The 23,966-nt window shown below is 46.0% G+C and overlaps 1 protein-coding gene across 4 annotated transcripts in view; it reads left to right on the top strand.

The window, feature by feature from the left end:
- The window catches only part of LOC110537230 (roundabout homolog 1), a 232,647-nt gene extending 208,952 nt beyond the window's left edge, over nucleotides 1-23,695 (top strand). For 2 of the 4 annotated variants that reach the window (XM_036937240.1, XM_021623113.2), the window contains 23 exons: nucleotides 1,744-1,752; nucleotides 1,885-2,009; nucleotides 2,188-2,359; nucleotides 3,955-4,160; nucleotides 4,266-4,347; nucleotides 4,477-4,645; nucleotides 4,983-5,149; nucleotides 5,312-5,433; nucleotides 8,203-8,437; nucleotides 10,451-10,572; nucleotides 10,851-11,022; nucleotides 11,827-12,024; nucleotides 17,745-17,771; nucleotides 18,736-18,778; nucleotides 19,033-19,187; nucleotides 19,432-19,785; nucleotides 19,921-20,034; nucleotides 20,126-20,504; nucleotides 20,605-21,095; nucleotides 21,212-21,361; nucleotides 21,497-21,718; nucleotides 21,925-22,115; nucleotides 22,241-23,695. In XM_036937240.1, the coding sequence (XP_036793135.1) occupies nucleotides 1,744-1,752; nucleotides 1,885-2,009; nucleotides 2,188-2,359; nucleotides 3,955-4,160; nucleotides 4,266-4,347; nucleotides 4,477-4,645; nucleotides 4,983-5,149; nucleotides 5,312-5,433; nucleotides 8,203-8,437; nucleotides 10,451-10,572; nucleotides 10,851-11,022; nucleotides 11,827-12,024; nucleotides 17,745-17,771; nucleotides 18,736-18,778; nucleotides 19,033-19,187; nucleotides 19,432-19,785; nucleotides 19,921-20,034; nucleotides 20,126-20,504; nucleotides 20,605-21,095; nucleotides 21,212-21,361; nucleotides 21,497-21,718; nucleotides 21,925-22,115; nucleotides 22,241-22,312 (3,977 nt within the window). In that variant the 3' untranslated portion in view covers nucleotides 22,313-23,695. The remainder of the gene's footprint in view (nucleotides 1-1,743; nucleotides 1,753-1,884; nucleotides 2,010-2,187; nucleotides 2,360-3,954; nucleotides 4,161-4,265; nucleotides 4,348-4,476; nucleotides 4,646-4,982; nucleotides 5,150-5,311; nucleotides 5,434-8,202; nucleotides 8,438-10,450; nucleotides 10,573-10,850; nucleotides 11,023-11,826; nucleotides 12,025-17,744; nucleotides 17,772-18,735; nucleotides 18,779-19,032; nucleotides 19,188-19,431; nucleotides 19,786-19,920; nucleotides 20,035-20,125; nucleotides 20,505-20,604; nucleotides 21,096-21,211; nucleotides 21,362-21,496; nucleotides 21,719-21,924; nucleotides 22,116-22,240) is intronic. The other 2 variants (XM_036937242.1, XM_036937241.1) reach the window with 2 other exon arrangements.
- The last annotated feature ends 271 nt before the right edge of the window (nucleotides 23,696-23,966 follow it).

The following is a 23,966-nucleotide window of genomic DNA, read 5'->3' as shown; positions in this document are numbered from 1 at the left end:
GCTGGCATTGTAACTCAACCCAACACTCACATGCAAGGCTTTTCACACCTTTGAGTCAACAGGTCCAATGAGTCTTCAAGGGTTGGGAACGCTGTGTCCCAGCAGCCTTACTGAGCACACATAGTAATATATACACACACACACAGGGTCACACACACAGGGGCACACGCACAGGGGCACACACAGGGGTGCACACACAGGGTCACACACAGGGGCACACACTCAGGGACACACACACAGGGGCACACACAGGGACATACACAGGGACACACACATGGGGGCTCACACAGGGGCACACACAGGGACACACACACAGGGGCACACACACGAACATACACAGGGGCACACACACAGGGGCACACACAGGGACACACACAGGGACACACACAGGGGCACACACATGGGGGCACACATACGAGGGCTCACACAGGGGTACACATAGGGGCACATACAGGGGCACATACATGCACGACAAACTGGGGCACACAGATGCACGACACACACACAGGCACACACTGTGTACACATCAACGCAAATACACATACACACTCTATCTTCACCTTTTACTGGCCCATTCAACTGACCAAACACAAGAGCTCACGTGTCCCCTCAGCACCACCTCCAGTCCCCCATAAGGCTGCCAGGGGACTTCATGCCTCTGGCCCCAGATAGCTCCATAAAACACAAGCTACATGTCAGGGGTCATCACATTGGCTTTCAGTGTGGACCTATAAGCACGACACCAAACCTTTCAAACACTTCCAACAAAGTTATGTGTTTGTGTGTGTCTGTGTGCGTGTGTGCATGCATGTGCCAAGGAAATGTTTTCCTCCAAGATCCTGGGTCCTAAATATTACACAGACAAACATAGTGATGGAAACACGGCGTTCTCCAGAGGCATAGTATTTGGTCAATGGAAATAATTACATACGACTACTGTATATGAAACATGGTGGGAGCCTGTAGCTGGCTGCGTATGTAGCACGTAGAGGGGTCTGGTCTGAGCTCGACACACTCAGGCAGGACGCTCCACTTCCTATACCATACAGCATGGCATGCTGGGAGCTGGACCTCGGCTCTTATGAAGTACATGGTCACATATTCGTCAAGTCCCGGTTCAGAGGCCACAGCCAAATCCAACAACAACAACACACTGCTTTCTCCTGTATGTGTCCTCCCTTTCTCTCCTCCCTCTGTTTGGTCCTTTTTTATGGTCTCATGTGTCCCTCTGTGTTCCGGACTTTCTCGTCCACTTATCTTTATTAGTAGTGTAATAGTGATAAAATAGTAAAAGGTAAATTGCTGTAATGAGCGTGTATGTGTGAGAGTGTGTATGTCCACAGTAACTACATACGTGTGTTTTGCTAGTGCTGAGGAATTTAGATAGAGGGAGGGAGATGTATTTACAGTCAAACACACACTAAAGCATTCTCCCACTGGGGTCCCATTCATTAAACACACAAGCCGACTCCTCCGAAGACCAGCCTCAGTCAACACACCCTACCACGCATATCCTCCATTAATGACGGGGAAGTAGTCTAGCACACAAACAGAGCTTCTGCGCCTCATGCCCCCACTGTGTGTCAGGTTGTTGTTTGTTCCATTCATTTACTCAGTCATGTATTCATTCATCAAAGTGTGTGTTGAAAATGTTTAATGATTGACTGATAATCTTTTCCCATTGCATGTGCCATCATTATTCATCTCCCGTGTTTGTGTCTCTTCTCTTCTCTTCTCTTGTAGTCTTCACTGGTAAGTTATCATCATTATGTCATCCTATTTCTATGAGATTTTAGTTGTTTATTATATTATTATATTGCAATGCTTGCAAAGTTTTTCAATGGCTTGTCCTGTTAACCAAGCCACATCTCTCCACCCCTGCAGTGCCCCCAGCGTTCGCCATGCGCCCCAGAAACCAGGTGGTGGCAGTGGGGAGAACGGTCACCTTCCAGTGTGAGGCCACTGGCAACCCACAACCTGCTATCTTCTGGCAGAGGGAGGGCAGCAATGTGAGATACCATCTAGTCCATCTAATTTATAAATGTAGATGCATAGAGTTTAAGTTATTGATCCATATCCTAGTGTAGGATATAGGATATTGATAACACCATGTCCAGTGGATGTCTCAAGCATAGACATGTAATTCCAGTCTCAAGACCCCTCTGTCTCTTTCTCTCTGTCCTCCAGAGCCTGCTATTCTCCTACCAGCCCCCTCAGCCCTTCAGCCGTCTCTCTGTGTCCCAGACTGGCAGTCTGACCATCGCAGATGCCCAGCGCTCTGACGCCGGGTACTACAGCTGTCAGGCCCTCAACATCGCTGGCTCCGTCATCACCAAGGCCCTGCTGGAGGTCACTGATAGTGAGTGAGGGAGGGAGGGAGGGAGGGAGGGAGGGAGGGAGGGAGGGAGGGAGGGAGGGAGGGAGGGAGGGAGGGGAGGGGAGAAGGGTTTCCTCTAATCAACTGACCAAAGCTCTTCCATTACATAAGTTGACTCCACTGGCCTGGTTGGCTGAGTTGTCTCTCCATGATTGGAAAATACAGAATCTGTGGCCTCCAATGTCATGACTAAAAAATCCCCACTGTGTAGCGGAATAGCTACTTGCTGCTTTGCTGACTGGATGCATGGCAGATCAGCCTTTCCTGTAGACTGCTGAGATGATGTGTCCTCTATGGTTCATTGTTTCTTACTGTTACTAATTGTTGTTGGAGTGAATTCAGGAACCCTCAGCTGTAGGCGTTTGGACTCCAAACCCCCTGTTCCCATGGTGACACAGTGCATATAGACTGCCCATCCCCTCCTTACAAACTGAACCCTCCCCCAAAACCCACACACACATACTCACATTTTCACACACACACATTTTTTCACACACACACACACACACACACACACATATTTAAACACAGACACCTTTCGTTCTCCTCCCTAATGTCATGCTGGTGATCCGAATGATAATAATCCTGATAATTGCATCAGTTATTAAAAACTGAATTAAAATGGTGAGTCTGGCTCAAAGGCCTACAACTGTAATTACAGCAACCATCCCCACCAGCAAAGTCTACTTGGTTATAATAAACTGACTTGAGTGTGAGCATGCGTGCGCATGTGTGTGTGTGTCTTCACTATGTACATATATTATGTTAATTCACATAATTGCCTGAGGCTGGTACAGGCGTCAAGCATTGTCTGTGCATAAAGGTGACTTCAGCAGTGGTAGCTATTGGTTCTGGGTACCGGTAATCATATGGTGATGATAAAGCTTTCTGCAGTTGCCAAGGTGTCGCACCGGACAAATAAGAGTCACCGACACTCAATTACACTTAATGGAAATGAAACAAGGATGTAGCATGTTTAATCCAAGTAGGACTTCTCACTCTGCTATCCTTTATATTTCCTTCAAGTGAATAGGCCTACCTGTCTCTCCCCTCTCCCTTCCCCCTCCTCCCTCCCTGTTTGCGAGGTATATTTGTATGGAAATAACTTGCTGCCATTACCTCTGGCGGTTTTCAAGGTGTTACCATTATTTTTCCCTCTGCCTCTGATTTTGGAGAGCTTTTCCCCCCCTATTTCCACAATGTTGTGAAATGTGAGAGTGATGGCTGCGTGACTGCTGTCTAAATGGGATTTGTTATTAGTTGGTCTGTGGTGCTCTGGCTATTGCCAGCTCCTACTGTTCCTGCTACTTCCCAGTGATTAGCCAGTTGCTCTGGGCATTGGGATAATCTGATTTCTATTCCCTCCACTGCCCCAACCGATCACTCCTATTGTGTTCTCCTCATATCAATTTCCCTCAATATCTCTCACATCACATCTGCCCTTGATTTTTCTCCCCTTCCATTCTCTTCTATATATTTTTTATTTCTCTCTCTATTTGAAGGGGTGATAGAGAACTATTTACTCTCACAGTATAACTGGTATTAAACAGTACATTCTCCCGCTCTCTTTTGAATAGTGGTGTCGGACCGCCCCCCTCCCGTGATCCGACAGGGCCCGTCCAATCATACGGTACCTGTGGAGAGCACAGTGGTCCTGGGTTGCCATGCAACAGGGACCCCCACACCAACAGTTCACTGGAAGAAAGACGGGGCGATGGTGTCCCCCGAGGAGGCCCGCATCACCCAGATAGACACAGGAGCCCTGCAGATCCGCTACGCTAAGGTAGGGGGCAGCGTAACACCACCACCAACATACACTCATAGACCACCACTCAGACACCACCAAATGAACACACTCTTAGACTGTCTCTGTGTCTCTGCTCCTCAGCTTGGAGATACAGGCGTCTACACATGCGTGGCGTCCAGCCCCAGTGGAGAGGCATCCTGGAGGGCTTACCTGGAGGTGGAAGGTAGGTTATGGACATCATAATGATCTTTTCAGCTGTATCTTTCACTCTCTGGAGTCATTGCTGTGAGTAAATGGGTATTTATTTGATTGTTTGATTGCCACTCTGACCTCTCTGTTTCGTGTGTGGCAGAGTTCGGAGTAGTAGTCCAGCCAGGTCGACCCACAGACCCTAACCTGATCCCCAGCGGCCCATCCAAGCCTGACGTGACTGATGTGAGCCGCACCTCAGTCACTCTGTCCTGGAAATCCAACCCAAATGCTGGGGCCACGCCCACCTCCTATGTCATCGAAGCATTCAGGTAAGTCTAGGAATTCCAACCCAAACGCTGGGGCCACGCCCATCTCCATTGTCATCGAGGTATTCAGGTAAGTCTAGGAAATCCAACCCAAACGCTGGGGCCACGCCCATCTCCATTGTCATCGAGGTATTCAGGTAAGTCTAGGAAATCCAACCCAAACGCTGCGTCCACGCCCATCTCCTATGTCATCGAGGTATTCAGGTAAGTCTAGCAGGGCCGAGATGTGAGTCTATTATGTGTGTTCAGGGCTGTATATATATGCATGCGTTGTGTATGCACTCATTTTTAAGACCTTGTCTGTTGTGAATGATTGACCATTGTTCCTCCATCTGTGTAGTCACGCGTCGGGGAGTAGCTGGGTGACTCTGGCTGACCACGTGAAGATGGAGACCTTTGTCCTGAAGAACCTCAAGCCAGGTGCAGTTTACCTGTTTCTGGTGAGAGCAGCCAACGCCTACGGCCTCAGTGACCCCAGCCCCATCACTGATGCAGTCAGGACACAAGGTGAGATAACCCTCTCCTCTACAAGCTTTACCTGATGATAGAGTCACATTTAGCTGGTGTCAGAGACACTGAGACTTAGTGGTCCTCATATTGTAACCAGCTGGCTTGGCAAGGGCAAAGTGAGTGTCTGAGTGAGCAAACTCTCTCTGTGTCCCCATTCAGACACCCCTCCCACCAGCCAGGGGGTAGACCATCGTCAGATCCAGAGGGAGCTGGGGGATGTGGTGATCCATCTCCACAACCCCACCATCCTCTCTTCCTCTTCTGTCAGGGTGCAGTGGACGGTGAGTAGAACCCTGACCCTCGACCTAACTGGGCCTGGGCCGTCTGCAGATACTGACCATCCTAAGGAAAAGTTACCCTAGTGTCTGTCTGTGTCAGCTGATTGTGAATGATTACTACCAGCTTCTTAGACTGCATGGTCTGTTGGTCTCCCTACACCAAGGGGGGCAAAGTACGGCACGCGGGAACTTCAATCTAGCCCGTGAGACATAAAAAAATATACATATAATATTTGTATTTTTTTTAACCCCTTTTTTCTCCCCAATTTCATGGTATTCAATTGTCCCATTGCTGCAACTCCCGCACGGACTCGAGAGTCGTGCGTGCTCATGACACGACCCAGCCAAGCCGCACTGCTTCTTGACACAATGCCCGCTTAACCAGCCGCATCAATGTGTCGGAGGAAACACCATACACCTGGCGACCGTGTCAACGTGCATGTGCCCGGCTCGCCACAGGAGTTGCTAGAGCGCAATGGGACAAGGAAATCTCGGCCTGTCAAGCCGTCTCCTAACCCAGACGAAGCTGGGCCAATTGTGCGCCACCTCATGGGTTTCCCAGCCCATGTGACACAGCCTGGGATCAAACCCGGATCTGTAGTGATGCCTCAAGCACTGCGATGCAGTGCCTTAGACTGCTGCGCCACTCAGGAGGCCCCCGCAAATTGATTTTAACAATTGGTCCCCCATAAAATGTGGCCTTCCATTGAATTTCAAAATCCCGATGTGGCCCTCGAGCCAAAAAGTTTGCCCACCCCTGCCCTAAACCTTTCTGTGCTTGCGTGGCTATAACTGATATTCACAATAGGCTAATTTGATTGAGAAATAATGTACTTCAGAACACAAAGTTTAGGCATAGAGCAGAGAGCATAGAATGTGCTGTATAACCAGCTGTGTAGAGCTGTGGGTAGGATGCAGGGGTTGGAACCTAAATTATTTTCCAATCGTTTCATTCTGAACAGAACCATAATTTTTTTCATTCCGTTCTAATTTTCCGACCAGCAAAGTCAAGTTCTGAACCAGTTCCAATCCCAAAAAAAGTGGTGGTTTATGTTGTTCCTTTCTGTTCCTTTTTAAACCTCTGAAATATAAATATATATTTTTTTACGTCTTACATTTTTGGACTTACAATGTGAAAGATGATAACTAAAGTATCCTTAAGTAGCATTGAAAAAGTTAATCCATTCTTCTCTAATAAAAAATCTCTCTCCCTAATTTCTGAATCACGCTTTTAACATCAACAGGCTACAGTAGCCTGTGCTTTGGAGGGGGATGGGCAGGTAGCATAGAAGAAGGGGGTCACCTACGTACACACATAAAGATTTTCAGCTAGCAGTCAGACACTGGAAAAAGTTTATGAGTGACTGAGTGAGGGTTTTGCATAGGCAGTTTGTTTTTTGTGAGACTAGAAAAATATTCCCTAAACTGTTCTGTTCCAGAACAGTATAGATCACTTTCGTTCCCGGTTCTGATTGTTATTTTGCGGTTTTCGGTTCTGTTCCCTGAACCTGTTTCAACCTCTGGTAGGATATGGACCGATGGTCTAATGAAGACCGCCTGATATTCACAATATGCTATACAAATATAATTTGATTCATTGAGAAATAATGTACTACAGAACATATAGTTGAGTCTGTAGGCATAGAGCATAGACTGTGCTGTATAGCCAGTTGTGTGGAGCTGTGGATAGGATGTGTACCAATGGCCTAATCAAGACCACCTGTGCTGACAGAGTGAGTTTTGATCCTGGTCTATGAAAGAGGACTTGTATATGTTGTGAGGCCTTTCTCCCTCTCTTCCCCAGGAAGGGCCAAGGGGCTCAGTGATGAATGAGCACATGTCAGGGGTGCAGTACTAAACAGAGACACAATGTAAATAGTTTAGCTGAGCAGGCCGAAAGCCAGACTGACAGGGAGAAGGCTTCCCCATGGCCATCGTCTGTGGAACTTGGCTGCCTGGGGAGTTTTTGAGCTTTCCGCATACTTGGACCGAATATTATTAATAGGGCCACTGGACAGTACAAATTAACATGATCCCCTTTAAAATAGGTGAGAACACTTTGTTATGGGCCATTGTCAAGTAAAATGTATTGGGCCCATTCATTCATAAAGTGCTTATGAAGTCCTAGCTTCCTTAGCCATATCTACGATACCTAACTCTGAGGCCCATGTTTCTTTGTGTGCTGGTTAGAAGTGCCCTCCTGGCAGTGTCCTAACCAGTCCCAGGCTCTCAGGAAACTGGTGCTTGGTGATGACCTCATGCTGTGGTTTCTCTGAGCTCTGGAAGATGACAGGGGGTGTAACCTAAGCTCTCCCCGTGGGCTTGGGGGGCAACATAGCACAGAACTAAAGACTTCTCCTGGAGGATGTTCATTATATGGTTAACAGCCCAACAAAAGCGGCAGGAGAGTTATGGTTTTATAATGTGTATTGTTTTTTTATTTCATCATGTGACACACTGGCCCAACATCTGAGATAGCTGTACCATTTCCTGCTGTTGTAATGGCTCTTTGACACTTGTGTCATAGATCCCAGGGCTTACTATGAAATCGTTTTGGTTGGAACTATAATATTAAATATCAGCGGCTATGGCAACCAAAATGTTATAGCAATTTAATAGACTAATTTACAGTAGGGTTCCTTTTTCTGGCGTTAGAATGTGTTCCAAAGTTCAAAGTGAGAACACATGGTCATAATACTGCTTATAAAATGATGTTGTGTTTTAGATGCCTTCTAAGAAACCCTCAAATCTGTTCCCCCTTTTTACCACTAGGTGGAGCAGCAGTCTCCATACATCCAGGGTTACAAGGTGATGTACAGGGCGTCTGCGGAGCTGGGCCAGCCGGGGGGGCAGTGGGGCGTGTTCGAGGTGCGGAACCCTGGAGAGGACGGTGCTGTGGTGCCTCAGCTGAAGAAGGGGGTCACCTACGAGTTCAAAGTGCGTCCCTTCTTTGATGAGTTCCAGGGAGCGGACAGCGAAGTGAAGGTGGCCAGGACTCCTGAGGAAGGTGAGAGGCAGAGGCCAGGGGTCAGGGATCAGGGGTCAAGGGCTTCTGTTAAAGAGGGTAGTGATGGGAAGTCTGAGTGGAGATTAAATACATGAGTTATAGTATTAGAATGGAGTAGGTTGTTTTGTGAGAGTTTTAGTAGTCCAGGGAAGTGGTTGACAAAATCAACCTTTCACATGTAGAAATAAATGAATGAGATTTCTGAGAAACCATAACACATCTCGGTAACACATTATTTGGATAGTCCATCTGTAGATGCTCTACAGACAATCAGTAATATTTCAACTCTCTACTAACCCCAGTTCTAACCCTAACCTAAAACCTTATCCACACGAGGTTGGTGGCACCTTAATTGGGGAGGACGGGCTCGTGGTAATGGCTAGAGTGGAATAGGTGGAATGGTATCAAATACATGTGTTTGATGCCATTCCATTTACTCTGTTCCGCCCATTATTATGAGCCGTCCTCCCCTCAGAAGCCTCTACTGCCCTTATCCTAACCCTTAACCTTTACCCTAGCCCAAACCTTAACCATTACCCTTATTCTAACCTAACCGTAACCTTAGCAAGCAGTTGCTTATCAACAGATAGTTGGTCATACTATCTACAGAGCTTTTACCGATGGAAAATCTGTACTATCCAAATAAAGTGTGTAAATTGTTGTGGGTGTTACTGTATGGTTGTTGCATAGTAATCAACATTGGTGAGGTTTGAGAGTTTCACATTGTTTAAAGCTGACGTGTGTCTGTATTCTGTATAGATGAGTGTGTAGCAGCAGCTGTGCAGACAAATTGCGCTGCTAATTGTTTTCTGAGTTCATGCGTAGAGCACCAGCCAGCCCGAGACAACAGACATGCCTGCTTTCATTATCTTTAACTAGGCGATGACTAAGCTCCTGAGGCCAACGCGCTACTGATTCACTTGAATTGCTTTCATCAGGTGACTAGCACCACCACCACCACCACCACCACCGTGGCACAGCACACAAAGCCTCCAGGCAGTACTAGAGCTTGAACAACATACCATTCATCACAACATCAGCTCAGTCAATTCCTGTATTATACTGGTGACAAACTTGCAACATGGACCTGTGGCTTCATGTGGGTTTCATACCCTTAGGCAGATAATTGCAAGAACATCTAGTGGGCTAGGCTAGATAGATAGATATGTGGAACATTCAGTGCCCCAGCTTGTCAAAGAAAACATTGTGTATACAGATTTTTTTATTTTATCTTCTCATCTTACAAATACTACCAATTATCACAACATCCATACAAAGTACCCACTGGGCAAAAACTGGTTGAATCAACAATGTTTCCACATCATTTCAACCAATAAAATACATGTGAGGACATTGAATCAACCTGGAACACAGATTATATTTGTAAAAAGTAATCAACGTAAGGACATTTCATATTTGTTTACCCAACTTTTAACCTAAATCCAATGACATGGTAAAATGTTTTGTTGATTTCACGTTGAATGCACGTTAGTTCAAATCCCTGAGCTGACAAGGTACAAATCTGTCGTTCTGCCCCTGAACAGGCAGTTAACCCACTGCTCCTAGGCCGTCATTGAAAATAAGAATTTGTTCTTAACTGACTTGCCTAGTTAAATAAAGATAAAAATCAAATAAATAAAAGTTGACAACTCAACCAAATGTAAATCAAAACTATGCGTTGAACTGACATCTGTGGCTATTCACTCTAGTTCCATACCCTTACAATTTAAAACTTCTACAATATTAATCTGTATTTATTCCACATGCTGTTCATTAGCTCTTTATGATCATACTGTTCAGTAACAGTAGTCTTGCGCCTATTGTATTGAGAATAATCTGACTACTGCAGGTGAAGCAGTTGCATGTTATCTGAATTGTCACTAAATGTCCTTTAATGTTCAGCAAGAGACATGGCAGACGCTGAGGGGAGTTGTGACATGTACAGGATCAAATGAGAGTGGGTGTCTTTGATGTCATCATGTGCATCTGTCTGACGGTTTGTTCCCATCTCAGCTCCCAGTGGAGCCCCCCGAGGTGTTACCATCACGAAGAGTGATGCCAATGGGACCGCCATCCTGGTCGCTTGGCAACCGCCTCCTGAGGAGGAACAGAACGGAATGGTACAGGAGTACAAGGTAAGGTGGAGAGAGGGTTTGATTTTCTGCTGAAGGAAAGAGGGGAACAAACAGAGAGAGGTATGGAGCAGAATCTCAAGCCTCCCACTTTCTCCCTCTCACTTCCTTGGGTTTGTGTGTTTTTAGTTGCTTCAGCGGAGGTGGACTAAGCACATTGATGTGAGGCACTGTCATGGGCTTATGTTGATATGTCATATCAAATACAGTGTTTGCATTTACTGAAAAAAAATCCACTGACTCTCACCATCACACTCCTTCTTTCACCCTATCCTCTACAGATCTGGTGCCTGGGCAATGAGAGCCGTTACCACGTCAACCGGACAGTAGATGGCTCCACCTTCTCTGTGCTAATCCCCAGCCTGGCGCCAGGGATACGCTACAGTGTGGAGGTCGCCGCTAGCAACGGTGCTGGCCCAGGGGTCAAGAGTGATGTCACCTTCTTTCAACTTGGTGAGCTGCTCAACTGTAACACTTGATAGTCTCCCTTAATTTAAGAGCATGTAAAAATACATTAAGAATGTTATCTGATCTCAGAACCAAGAAAAGAAGAGGTCAATTAACAGTGTTAATCCATTATCTATGTCTGTCGACTCACAAGCTTCAGGTCAACACCAGTTAAATCGCTACCCGTCTAAGGTATTTTCAGTTATAGCCATGTGATGGATGGTCTGTGTGATTTGCACACTGTGTCAGTTCTCACCATGACAAATGTCAAGGTGTATGTACAGGTGTCTATCTAATGTCCCAACATGAATATGTCTCTGAGTCATTTCACAATGCCTTTAGTTAAATTATTTGCATTCAGCCTCTCCTGCCCTAGTCTCAGGTTCACTATATGTGACAAAAAGCACAGACATTATCAACTCGGTTTTCCACCTCTCCATCGTCTTAGTACATTCCAGCCTTTTCACATTACCAATATAAAGCTTTTCGAGTTACATGATGAAGTCCATTCACTCCAGTTCACCTCTTGGCCTAGCACTCTGAGGAGCAGAGAATGAGAACATTTTCCATGACAGATTATGTGACCAGATGTATTTAGAGATATCTCCTTTCAGCTGACTCTCCTGTCTCCACTCTGTAATATTGTTTTCCATCTCAGACTCCTGCCCATCAGTTGAACGTTAATGTTTTGAAGGATTTATGTTTGTCTTTCAGGATCCGCCTCAATTCTTCCCTGTCAATTTTCTATGATGGAGGATACTATATACACGTCCTTCGTGTCAATCTTCTCTCCTCCTCTTCCTCCCCCAGACTCTACAGGTCAGATGATGGACAGTCGTGAGGACCAGGACACATTGTCTCAGATCTCAGACGTGGTCAAACAGCCGGCGTTCATCGCGGGCATCGGTGCTACCTGCTGGGTGGTCCTCATGGTGTTCAGTGTGTGGCTCTACCGCCACCACAAGAAGAGGAGTGGCCTCAGCAGCAGCTACGCCGGCATACGCAAAGGTCCGTAGTGGATGTGGCTTTGGGTGTATATATCAGTGGACATGTTTAACTATACTTGTGGGGATCAAGAAAAGTAAACAAACAGAAATTTGACCAACTGGGGACATTTTGTAAGTTTAGGGTTAGGCTTAGGGAAAATAGGATAATTTATTAAGTAAGTAGAGTATCAAATGTTGATCACACCCAGCTAATATTTTGTTGAGTAGAGATTGGAGGGAGATGAGAAGAGACTGGGATGGTGATAGTAATTAGATGTGGGGAGGTGGATAGAGGGAGGACATTAGGTTAGTGTTACGATCATTCAGCTGAACACTGGCAACCTAAGCCCTCTGACACATATGTTAGAGATGGGACACTGTCTTCTGTGTCACCAGGGTAATTGCATTTATTCACTTCAATCACATTTTTGTAATTAATTTTTATTTCACCTTTATTTAACCAGGTAGGCCAGTTGAGAACAAGTCTTCATTTACAACTGCGACCTGTCCAATATAAAGCAAAGCAGTGCGACAAAAACAACAACACAGAGTTACACATAAGCAAACGTACATTCAATAACACAAAATAAAAGAAAAATAGAAAAATCTATGTACAGTGTGTGCAAATGTAGAAGAGTAGTGAGTTAGGCAATAAATAGGTGAAAATAATTACAATTTAGCATTAATACTGGATTGATAGATGTGCAGATGATGTTTTGAAAGTAGAGATAATGGGGTGCAAAAGAGCAAGAGGGTAAGTAATAATATGGGGATGAGGTAGTCGGGTGTGCTATTTACTGATTGGCTGTGTACAGGTACAGTGATCGGTAAACTGCCCTGACAGCTTCAGAGATTTTTGCAATTCATTCCAGTCATTGGCAGCAGAGAACTGGAAGGAAAGGCGGCCAAAGGAAGTATTGGCTTTGGGGATGACATGTGCAGTATACCTGCTGGAGCGCGTGCTATGGGTGGATGTTGCTATGGTGACCAGTGAGCTGAGATAAGGCGGAGCTTTACCTAGCAAAGACTTGCAGATGACCTGGAGCCAGTGGATTTGGCGATGGATATACAGTGGGGCAAAAAAGTATTTAGTCAGCCACCAATTGTGCAAGTTCTCCAACTTAAAAAGATGAGAAAGGCCTGTAATTTTCATCATAGGTACACTTCAACTATGACAGACAAAATGAGAAGAAAAAATGCAGAAAATCACATTGTACGATTTTTAATGATTTTATTTGCAAATTATGGTGGAAAATAAGTATTTGATCAATAACAAAAGTTTATCTCAATATTTTTGTTATATACCCTTTGTTGGCAATGACAGAGGTCAAACATTTTCTGTAAGTCTTCACAAGGTTTCAACACACTGTTGCTGGTATTTTAGCCCATTCCTCCATGCAGATCTCCTCTAGAGCAGTGATGTTTTGGGGCTGTTGCTGGGCAACACGGACTTTCAACTCCCTCCAAAGATGTTCTATGGGGTTGAGATCTGGAGACTGGCTAGGCCACTCCAGGACCTTGAAATGCTTCTTACGAAGCCACTCCTTCATTGCCCGGGCGGTGTATTTGGGATCATTGTCATGCTGAAAGACCCAGACATGTTTAATCTTCAATACCCTTGCTGATGGAAGGAGGTTTACACTCAAAATCTCACGATACATATGGCCCCATTCATTCTTTCCTTTACACGGATCAGTCGTCCTGGTCCCTTTGCAGAAAAACAGCTCCAAAGCATGATGTTTCCACCCCCATGCTTCACAGTAGGTATGGTGTTCTTTGGATGCAACTCAGCATTCTTTGTCCTGCAAACACGACGAGTTGAGTTTTTACCAAAAAGTTATAGTTTGGTTTCATCTGACCATATGACATTCTCCCAATCTTCTTCTGGATCATCCAAATGCTCTCTAGCAAACTTCAGACGGGCCTGGACATGTACTGGCTTAAGCAGGGGGACACGTCTGGCACTGCAGGATTTGAATCCCTGGCGGCATAGTGTGTTACTGATGGTAGGCTTTGTTACTTTGGTTCCAGCTCTCTGCAGGTCATTCACTAGGTCCCCCTGTGTGGTTCTGGGATTTTTGCTCACCGTTCTTGTGATCATTTTGACCCCACGGGGTGAGATCTTGTATGGAGCCCCAGATCGAGGGAGATTATCAGTGGTCTTGTATGTCTTCCATTTCCTAATAATTGCTCCCACAGTTGATTTCTTCAAACCAAGCTGCTTACCTATTGCAGATTCAGTCTTCCCAGCCTGGTGCAGGTCTACAATTTTGTTTCTGGTGTCCTTTGACAGCTCTTTGGTCTTGGCCATAGTGGAGTTTGGAGTGTGACTTTTGTGGACAGGTGTCTTTTATACTGATAACAAGTTCAAACAGGTGCCATTAATACAGGTAACGAGTGGAGGAAAAAGGAGCCTCTTAAAGAAGAAGTTACAGGTCTGTGAGAGCCAGAAATCTTGCTTGTTTGTAGGTGACCAAATACTTATTTTCCACCATAATTTGCAAATAAATTCATTAAAAATCCTACAATGTGATTTTCTGGATTTTTTTTCTCATTTTGTCTGTCATAGTTGAAGTGTACCTATGATGAAAATTACAGGCCTCTCTCATCTTTTTAAGTGGGAGAAGTTGCATAATTGGTGGCTGACTAAATACTTTTTTGCCCCACTGTATAGTGAGGGCCAGCCAACAAGAGCATACAAGTCACATTGGTGGATGTTATATGGGGCTTTGGTGATAAAACGGATGGGACTGTGATAGACTACATCCAGTTTGCTGAGAATAGTGTTGGGGGCCATTTTGTAAATGACATTGCCGAAGTCAAGGATCGGTAGGATAGTCAGTTTTACGAGGGTATGTTTGGCGGCATGAGATAGAGGGCTTTGTTGGGATATATGAAGCTGATTCTAGATTAAATTTTGGATTGGAGATGCTTAATGCGAGTCTGGAAGGAGAGTTTACAGTTTAATGAGACACCTAGGTATTTGTAGTTGTCCACATATTCTAGGTCAGAACCTTACAGAGTAGTGATGCCATTCGGGCGGGTGGGTGCTGGCAGCAATCGGTTGAAGAGCATGCACTTAGTTTTACTAGCATTTTAGAGCAGTTGGAGGACACGGAAGGAGTGTTGTATGGTGTTGATCTCGTTTGGAGGCTTGTTAGCACAGTGTCCAAAGAAGGGCCAGATGTTTACAGAATGGGCTCGTCTGCATAGAGGTGGATCAAAGAATCACGAGCAACAAGAGCGACGTCATTGATATATACAGAGAAAAGAGTTGGCCTGAGAATTGAACCCTGTGGACCCCCATAGAGACTGCAAGAGGTCCGAACAACAGGCCCTCCGATTTGACACACTGAACTCTATCTGAGAAGTAGTTGTTGAACCAGGCGAGGCAGTCATTTGAGAAACCAAGGCTGTTGAGTCTGCCGATAAGAATGTGGGGATGGATAGAGTCGAAGCCTTGGCCAGGTCGTTGAAGACAGCTGCACAGTACTGTCTTTTATCGATGGCGGTTATGATATTGTTTAGGACCTTGAGCATGGCTGAGGTGCACCCATTACCAGCTCGGAAACCAGATTACATAGTGGAGAAGGTACGGTGGTATTCGAAATGGTCGGTGATCTGTTTGTTAACTTGGCATTCTAAGATTTTAGAAGGTCAGGATGGATATAGGTCTAAAACAGTTTGGGTCTAGAGTGTCTCCCCCTTTAAAGAGAGGGATGACCGCGGCAGCTTTCCAATCTTTGGGGATCTCAGACGATACGAAAGAGAGGTTGAACAGGCTAGTAATGGGGTTGCAACAATTTTGGAGGATCATTTTAGAAAGAGAGTGTCCAGATTGTCTAGACCGGCTGAAATGTAGGAATCCAGTTTTCACATTTCTTTCAGAACATCAGCTGTCTGGATTTGGGTGAAGGAGAAGCAGGGGGGTTGGGGTTTGGGCAAGTTGCTGCAGGGGGTGCTGAGATGTTGGCCGGGGTAGGGGTAGCTAGGTGGAAAGCATGGCCAGCTGTGGAAAAATGCTTATTGAAATGATTGATTATCGTAGATTTATCGGTGGTGACAGTGCTTTCTATCCTCGGTGCAGTGGCCAGCTGGGAGGAAGGTGCTCTTATTCTCCATGGACTTTACAGTGTCAAAATTTGGGGGGGAATTAGGGCTACAGGATGCAAATTTATGTTTGAAAAAGCTAGCCTTAGCTTTTCTAACTGATTGAGTATATTGGTTCCTGACTTCCCTGAAAAGTCGCGGGGGCTATTCGATGCTAATGCAGAATGCTACAGGATGTTTTTGTTCCTATCAAGGGCAGGCAAGTCTGGGGTGAACCAAGGGCTATATCTGTTCTTAGTTCTACATTTTTTAAATGGGGCATGCTTATTTAAGATGGAGAGGAAAGCACTTTTGAAGAGCAACCAGGCATCCTCTACTGACAGGATGAGGTCAATATCCTTCCAGAATACCCGGGCCAGGTCGATTAGACAGGCCTGCTCGCTGAAGTGTTTTAGGAACTTTGACAGTGATGAGGGGTGGTCGTTTGACCGCGGACCCATTATGCACGCATACAATGAGGCAGTGATTGCTGAGATCCTGGTTGGAGGTGTATTTAGAGGGTAAGTTGGTCAGGATGATATCTTACAGGGTGCCCATGGTTACTGATTTTGGTTGATTGAGGGCATCTAGATTAGATTGTAGGATGGCCCGGGTGTTAAGCATGTCCCAGTTTAGGTCACCTAACAGTACAAACTCTGAAGATAGATGGGGGACGATCAATTCACATATGGTGTCCAGGGCACAGCTGGGGGCTGAGGGGGGTCTATAGCAAGCGGCAACGGTGAGAGACTTGTTTCTGAAAGGTGGATTTTTAAAAGTAGAACCTCGAATTGTTTGGGCACAGACCTGGATAGTATTACAGAACTCTGCAGGCTATCTCTGGAGTAGATTGCAACTTCCTCCCCTTTGGCAGTTCTATCTTGTAGGAAAATGTTATAGTTAGGGATGGACATTTCAGGATTTTTGGTGGCATCCTAAGCCAGGATTCAGACATGGCTAGGACATCTGAGTTTGCGGAGTGTGCTAAAGCAGTGAATAAAATAAACTTAGGGAGGAGGCTTCTAATGTTAACATGCATTAAACCAATGCTTTTACATTAAGGTGTGTTTTTCTCCAGTAGCCCATAATGTGACTTGCCTAGTGTCAGCTGCTTTTATCCTCAAAGTAAGGAGCCTGATAACCATATCTCATATCGAGAAATGAAATAAAACGGGTTTGGTCTTCTCTCCTGACTCGAAGACCTCAAAGGGTAGTGACGATGAGCCGGCACATCCCAGAATACGCTGACATTCAAACGCTGACATTTAGGGCTCATTTCCAGGGCGCTGCCCGCCGCCTCTCCCCGGTGAGGCACAGTTAGAGTAGGGACAAGCCTGTCACCCAGGTAATATGACATGTGTTCTGCTATCTCTGTTATCTCCTTCCGTCTGACCACAGGTGACCTCCATTACCCATAAGGCCACATGTTCCTGATTGATGGAGGACAGGGAGCCTCATCTGACTCTGTGTGTGTGTGTGTTTGAGTGTGCGTGCGTGCATGCGTCAATATGTCTGTCAGTTTTTGTGGGGCTTTTTTCACAGGCTTACGAAATGTCTATTTTGCAATCAATAAATGAACCTTCTCTCTTTCTCTCCCACCTCCTTTTATTTTTATTCACTCCTCCTCTGTTTGGGTTGGGTTTGTTCCTGCAGTTCCATCTTTCACCTTCACTCCTACAGGTATGTATGAAGGAATGTGTTCAGCTGTAAACATGTATTTGTTATTTACCGGTATGTGTTCTGACCTTGAAGCCCCTATGATTCAGAGATGCCTGTACACAAACACATTTATCTCTCTATGTTCTCAGTTCCTCCCAGCACTCACAAACAATCTGTTCCAATACACAAACAGCTAATGGAACTAGTGTTTATCTTTGGTGGCCTCACATCCACAAACCAATTATGTAAAATTCAAAATCTCACGGAGGGAGGTGCGTTCAGGGCTACAGAAAGGTATGTTCTGACAGAAGGTGAATCAGGGGGCAGACAGCTCCTAAAGAGGTCATTAGCCCATCCCTATCCCACCCTCTTAGACCAGGCATAGACAATGACACACAACATGGCCACCAGTTGGCCTGTCCTGTGGTTGTGGTGAAGACAGTTTAGAGTGCTGCTGAGTCACTGTGCTTTGTGACAAGTAGAGAGGCAGTTAGTGCCATACAAAGCATAAACACAGTCCCATGTTCCTACTTGTCCTTCACACAGTGACCGTAGAAGTAGTAAAGTGTATCTAATCATGTGGTTGAAATGACTCACCCTCCAGTGAAGAGGATGTGTCTGAACTGAAGGGTTATCAGTCATTGTGAAGTGTGCCTCAGGGTCAAGATATCATGTTTAACACTCTGACACTGATTTTGTTTTTCTACATGTACACCTCTCAATGCCAAGTGCCCCAGGTGTGTGTTGATATGTGTGTGCGTGCGCACGCACGTAACACACATGCGTGCGTGTGTGTGTGTGCGTGCGTGCAGAGTGTGACTCATGACAGGATGTGTCTATCAGATGTGATGAGTCAGACTGACCTAAGGACAGCTGTATGAGTACAGAGTGACAGACAGGTCACACCAACCTGGATTCCCTCTTTCATTTGTCGTGCAGGTTGCTTTCTTGTGTTTCTCACATTTGTTCTCTTTCTTTAAATTAGTGAACTATCAGAGAGGAGGAGAGTCTGTCTGCAGTGCTGGGAGGTAAGGGGTGTGGTTTTATGTGTACACTTGACTGGATATGATTTCCCCACTATATAGGGCACTTATGATGGTGTTCAGAAATGCAGGAGGGAAAGTGGTAAAAGCAAGAGCAGTGTATTCCCTACTTGAACCACCAGAGGGAGGTCTCCCCCTGTCTGAAAAATGACAGAGGACAGAAACTCCCATGCCCATCCCTGACTGAAACCCTGTTTGTTCTGTGTGATAATGGTTCTGGTTGCATGCTTCTGGTTCAGACCCGGGCTGCTGAACATGGGTGAGAGTGTGAACCAGCCGTGGCTGCCAGACTCCTGGCCCAACGCCTGTGCCAACCACAAAGACTGCAGCATCAACTGCTGCAACACTGGAAACGGCACCAGCGACAGCAACATGACCACCTACAGCCGCCCAGGTCAGTACCGTTAAAGCTACAGACCTCCTCTGGGGGTGATAGTGGTCAGGCCCCAGCAATGGAACTTAAAGTATGGATATATAATGCAAATCAAATAAGCAATGAGGGTTATCATGGAAATGAAACATGGCTTCAACATGATAATTAATGGTGTTATGTGACTTCCTGTGTGAAGGGTTAATGAAGAATTAATGAATAGGTAAAGTGTCTCTAACCCTAACCCCATGTGGTCTCCTCTCTTCAGCTGACTGCATCGCCAACTATGGCAGCCAGTTGGAGAACCAGCAGGGGGGTCTATTGGGGTCTGAACAGGCCGTGTACAGCGACGTGGACCTCTCCAACAAACTCAATGAGCTTAAGACTTTCAATAACCCCAGCTTGTGCTACATGGGCCCCGGGGCAGGGCCGCCCACCCCCTACGAGCCCACCCCCTACGCCACCACCCAGCTCATCCAGTCTAGCATCCTTAACAAGGCTGGAGCTGCAGGGACCGTGGCAGGGGCCGCTGATATACGCTGTTGGAACCAGCCCCCGTCCCAGCTGCAGAAAGCACATATGCAGTACAACATCATGGAGCAGAGCAACAGGCTCAATAAAGGTGAGAGGATTGGACATAGCGTAGCAGTGGTGGGAGGGAGGGTTTTTGGGAAGTTACTTCAGTTTGTGTTACTATGTGTAGTCTACATATCTGTTTAACTCTGTCTCTTTCTCTCTGTATCTGCTGTGTCTTCAGACCACTATAGAGGAGATGGGCCTCTGCAAGGCACCGTCCCGTACAACCAGGCCCACGAACACAACACAGGAGGCTCCCTCCACAGCTCTGACAGGGGCAGCAACAGCACCTCTGGTGAGACACTGATTAACCGGATCATAGCAATAGGACAAATAAGTATTTGTTCTGCAGTATGTTCTAAGAGTTTGTTCGATTGCCTCTGCAGGGAGCCAAAGTCATAAGAAGGGAACTCGCACCCCCAAACTGCCCAAAACGAACACAGTGACCCGGGGTGAACCTCTGCCCCCTTCCCCTGCCAACCGCCCACCAAGCCGGAGCTGTGACGAATATACCCTGCCCATGGAAAAAATCTTTAACCCAGATGCCCTATGCCCAATGCTTCCCTCGCGGATGTACTTGCATCCGGATGAGATGGAGGAAGAGGAGGCGGAGGAGGGGAAGGATAGATGTCCCACCCCCCCTGTCAGAGGGGCAGCCTCATCCCCTGAGGGTCTGTCCTACAGTCACCAGTCTACAGCAACTCTCACCCCCTCCCCCCAGGGAGACCAGCACAACGGCCTACACAATGGAACAGACCAGCACAGGTATGAGCCCAACTCACACTGCATCTCACTCATCCCAGCTACAACCGTCAGCCATTTGCATTAATCAATGCTTTGATCCTTTCCCTTTTTCCCTTCTTAGACAACACGTGGCCAGCCCCCCTCCTTCCCCGCTCCCCCTCTCCCCCCCACACACCTACGGCTACATCTCCAGCCCCCTGGAACTGGATACTGACGGCCAGGAGGAAGAGGGGGAGGAGGGTGAAGAAGAGGCAGGGGATGAGATGGATGCAGACATTGCCCAGAGTCACTACCACCAGCACCAAAATAATCACCAGCCCCACCAGCAACTGCGCCACCACCGTTCCCCACGCAGGCTGCACCTCCGGGGGCTGGAGCAGACGCCGGCCTCCAGCACGGGAGATCTGGAGAGTTCCGTGACGGGCTCCATGATTAACGGCTGGGGCTCGGCCTCCGAGGAGGACAACGGCTCATCAGGACGCTCCAGCGCCGTCAGCTCCTCAGACGGATCCTTCTTCACAGACGCAGACTTCGCCCAGGCTGTGGCCAACACTGGAGACTACACAGCAGGCCTACGCATGGCCAGGTTCCCGGAGGACACAGGACCAGCAGGTGAGGAGGAGAGAGGGGCAGGAAACTGGGTTAGGGGAAAATATCACGAATAAAATGCATAGATATGCCTTCTTAGATAAAACTTTCATGGACTGACTGTTTGTCTGTTACCTCAGGGCGAAGGCACCAGCGTCCCAGCAGCCCACTGTCCACAGACAGTAACATGAGCTCTGCAGTGATGCAGAAGAGACCGCCCAAGAGGCACAAGCAGCACCAGGCCCAGGTTGGCCACCAAGGTCACCAGAAGAGGAACGACTTCACAGACGGTAAGGGACTGGGTCTGAGATATGGGTCACTGCATGGAACAGCTCTCACATTGACTTCTCTAGCTATACAGTACTTGGTAAATGGCCTTGGTGAATAAAGTTCCAATTTCCATGTCTGTGTTCTTCTCTCCTCAGACTCATGCATGCCCTTGAAGTCCCCTAGTCACTTGTCGCGGTGTGGCTATGAGGTCAGAGGTGCTACGCTCCCGAGGATTGGCTCTGGGGAGGGTCGGGGCCGGAGAGGGAGTGCAGGAGGCCAGAGGACCAGAGAGGGCTCTGTAGAGAGACGGGAGGGCCAGGACAAGAACAGGACTCCACAGGGAGGCAAGGGGAGCAGCAAAGCCCGTCAGCCACCAGGTACTTACTGCAATGTAGTGTACTTCCAATGTGGTTTGTGTGTTGGAACAAAGTACAAATATGAGCTTTATAACATTATGCTTGTATGTGGTTCCTACATGTCAAAATAAATCCCCTTGAAAACTAGATGATTCATCACAATGGAGTTTATCCAGCACAAACTAAGTAGAATGTGTTTAACCAACCACCATCTCTCTCTGTCTCAGGTTCTGAGGACATCCCCCCGTACAGCAGGCCCTCCTTCCCCTCGGTGCAGGGCCAGAGCCAGGCTCAGAGCTCCTCCAGCTCCATGTCCTCCCGGGGCTCAGGGGGACGGAGGAGAGATGGGGCCCGCAGGAACCCCACAGACACACTGCCCAGCATCACAGGCTTCCAGACCCAGGAAGAGGAGCTAGAGGTGAGAATAAGATACTCATAAAAGTGTCCATTTACTAGTTTCCATGAGTTGAAAATCTAGTATGTCTATGATCTTCTTTTTATGGCCATTATTCAAGGGGTTATAGTATAAACTTGTGTCTTGAGTCTACAGCTTCTGGAGAGCTGAGGATCATGGGAGAAGAAAAGGAAAGGGGATCTGACATCACAATTCAGTGACTATTATGTAAATTACTTTTCATATCATACAGAACAAAAAAAACAGAACAATGTTGAATATTTGTTTTTCTTATTACAATTTCTCATTAGATGTCCATCTTCCAGGAAAAAAGAAAGTGAGAAAAAAGGTGCAATCGCGTTTGAGTCTGTTAACTCACTGGTATGAAGCACCATTAGATCATTGTTTACTTGACTTGTTGCTAGAGAACTGGCTTCCATTTGCCTCGATGAAAGTAGTCACAGTCTCAATGAAAGTACATGCACATTAGATGGCTGTTGTCAGTGTATACAGATACCTTGTCTTGGACCACCTGATGTGGTACATGTCTGTTGCCCCTGTAATTAATATTTGGACATCACTATCCATCTTGTAAATTGTTTGTTAATTTTACTGCCACAAAAATTGCTACAATGGGAATTTTACATTTGTTTTCAATGTATTTTTGTAATGCACTGTTATTGTTTTGTTATTGATGTTGGTCTTGTCAATGTGCATTATTTGTTCTACTTTGGTTTCAAAAGCACAATCACTTAACTTTATTTTAAACTATTGTTATCTATGACCTTTCGTCATACAAGAGGAACAATGACACAAATGATCTTGTTAATCGTTGTCTATATACACGATTGAACCGGTGTTATGTGTCTTAATATTCTGTTTCTGTTAGGGGTTGGGATGGGAACTTAACTCTCCTGTCTAGTTTAGGTTTCATTCGAACCACAGTGTTCATTTGGACTCAAACTTTATTATGACACAAACTACTCTGTTAATCGGACTATGCTCTCATGTCTAAAATTGCACTTATGAGGAAGTGAGAGAGACAGTAGACAAGCTGACGGATACATTGTATCAATAGGGAAGGGTGAGGAAGCCCCATTAGTAGGAGTCTCCCCATCAGTAGGGAACGTTGATGGATACATCCTGGAAAATGGATTTCTCCATGCCTGATGATGGATAGCATTTTCTCCATGAGCAACCAGTACACAGTGACACATCCACCATTGTTTCCCAGCAAGACAGAGGGCAGAGGAAAGTGACATTAATACTTACCCTAAAGAAGGACTCTATTACAGAAAGAGGACAACTGGTGACAAAAGACTGGGACTTGAAAATCATGCTGCTTGGCAATGGAAAAGCATGTTGGGTTTAGGTTCTTTATGGCTACATCTAGGCCAAGCTTTTGGTACATCTACAAAATGTGTAAAACATTGTTCGCTGAGGACACCTGACATTTGTTTGGAGTTTGCCATGTTTTAAAGAATTGCAACTATGTTCATGATGTCAGCCATGTTATGTCATTACTGAGTATGTTATAAACGGGGATAAAAAAAAAATATTGTCATTTTTACCACATTATTTATTATTAAAATGTCTTCAAATGACAGTGTCCACTTGGACTTTTTTTGTGGTTCAATCTTTGTTCACTTGTTAGGTTAATACCTAATACCTTACTTCTCTAGCATTTCACTAGGCAATACATCCTAATACAAGGTTGAAGTGAAGAAGGAAAATGGAAGAGGAAGAGGGAGAGCCACCCAAAAGCCTATTCTTTATGGGAATGTGATGACACGCTGCTTAATTAACCTCACTCATGAACCCTTGTGGTTAATTAACAGAGCAGCTGTGTGCTGTCAAAGGGAAAGAGACGCTGTG

The sequence above is a fragment of the Oncorhynchus mykiss genome, chromosome 12, assembly GCF_013265735.2.
Source record: "Oncorhynchus mykiss isolate Arlee chromosome 12, USDA_OmykA_1.1, whole genome shotgun sequence".
Classification (NCBI taxonomy): domain Eukaryota; kingdom Metazoa; phylum Chordata; class Actinopteri; order Salmoniformes; family Salmonidae; genus Oncorhynchus; species Oncorhynchus mykiss.
The sequence above is the reverse complement of the archived record's forward strand: the minus strand, read 5'-3'. Positions and strand labels throughout refer to the sequence as shown.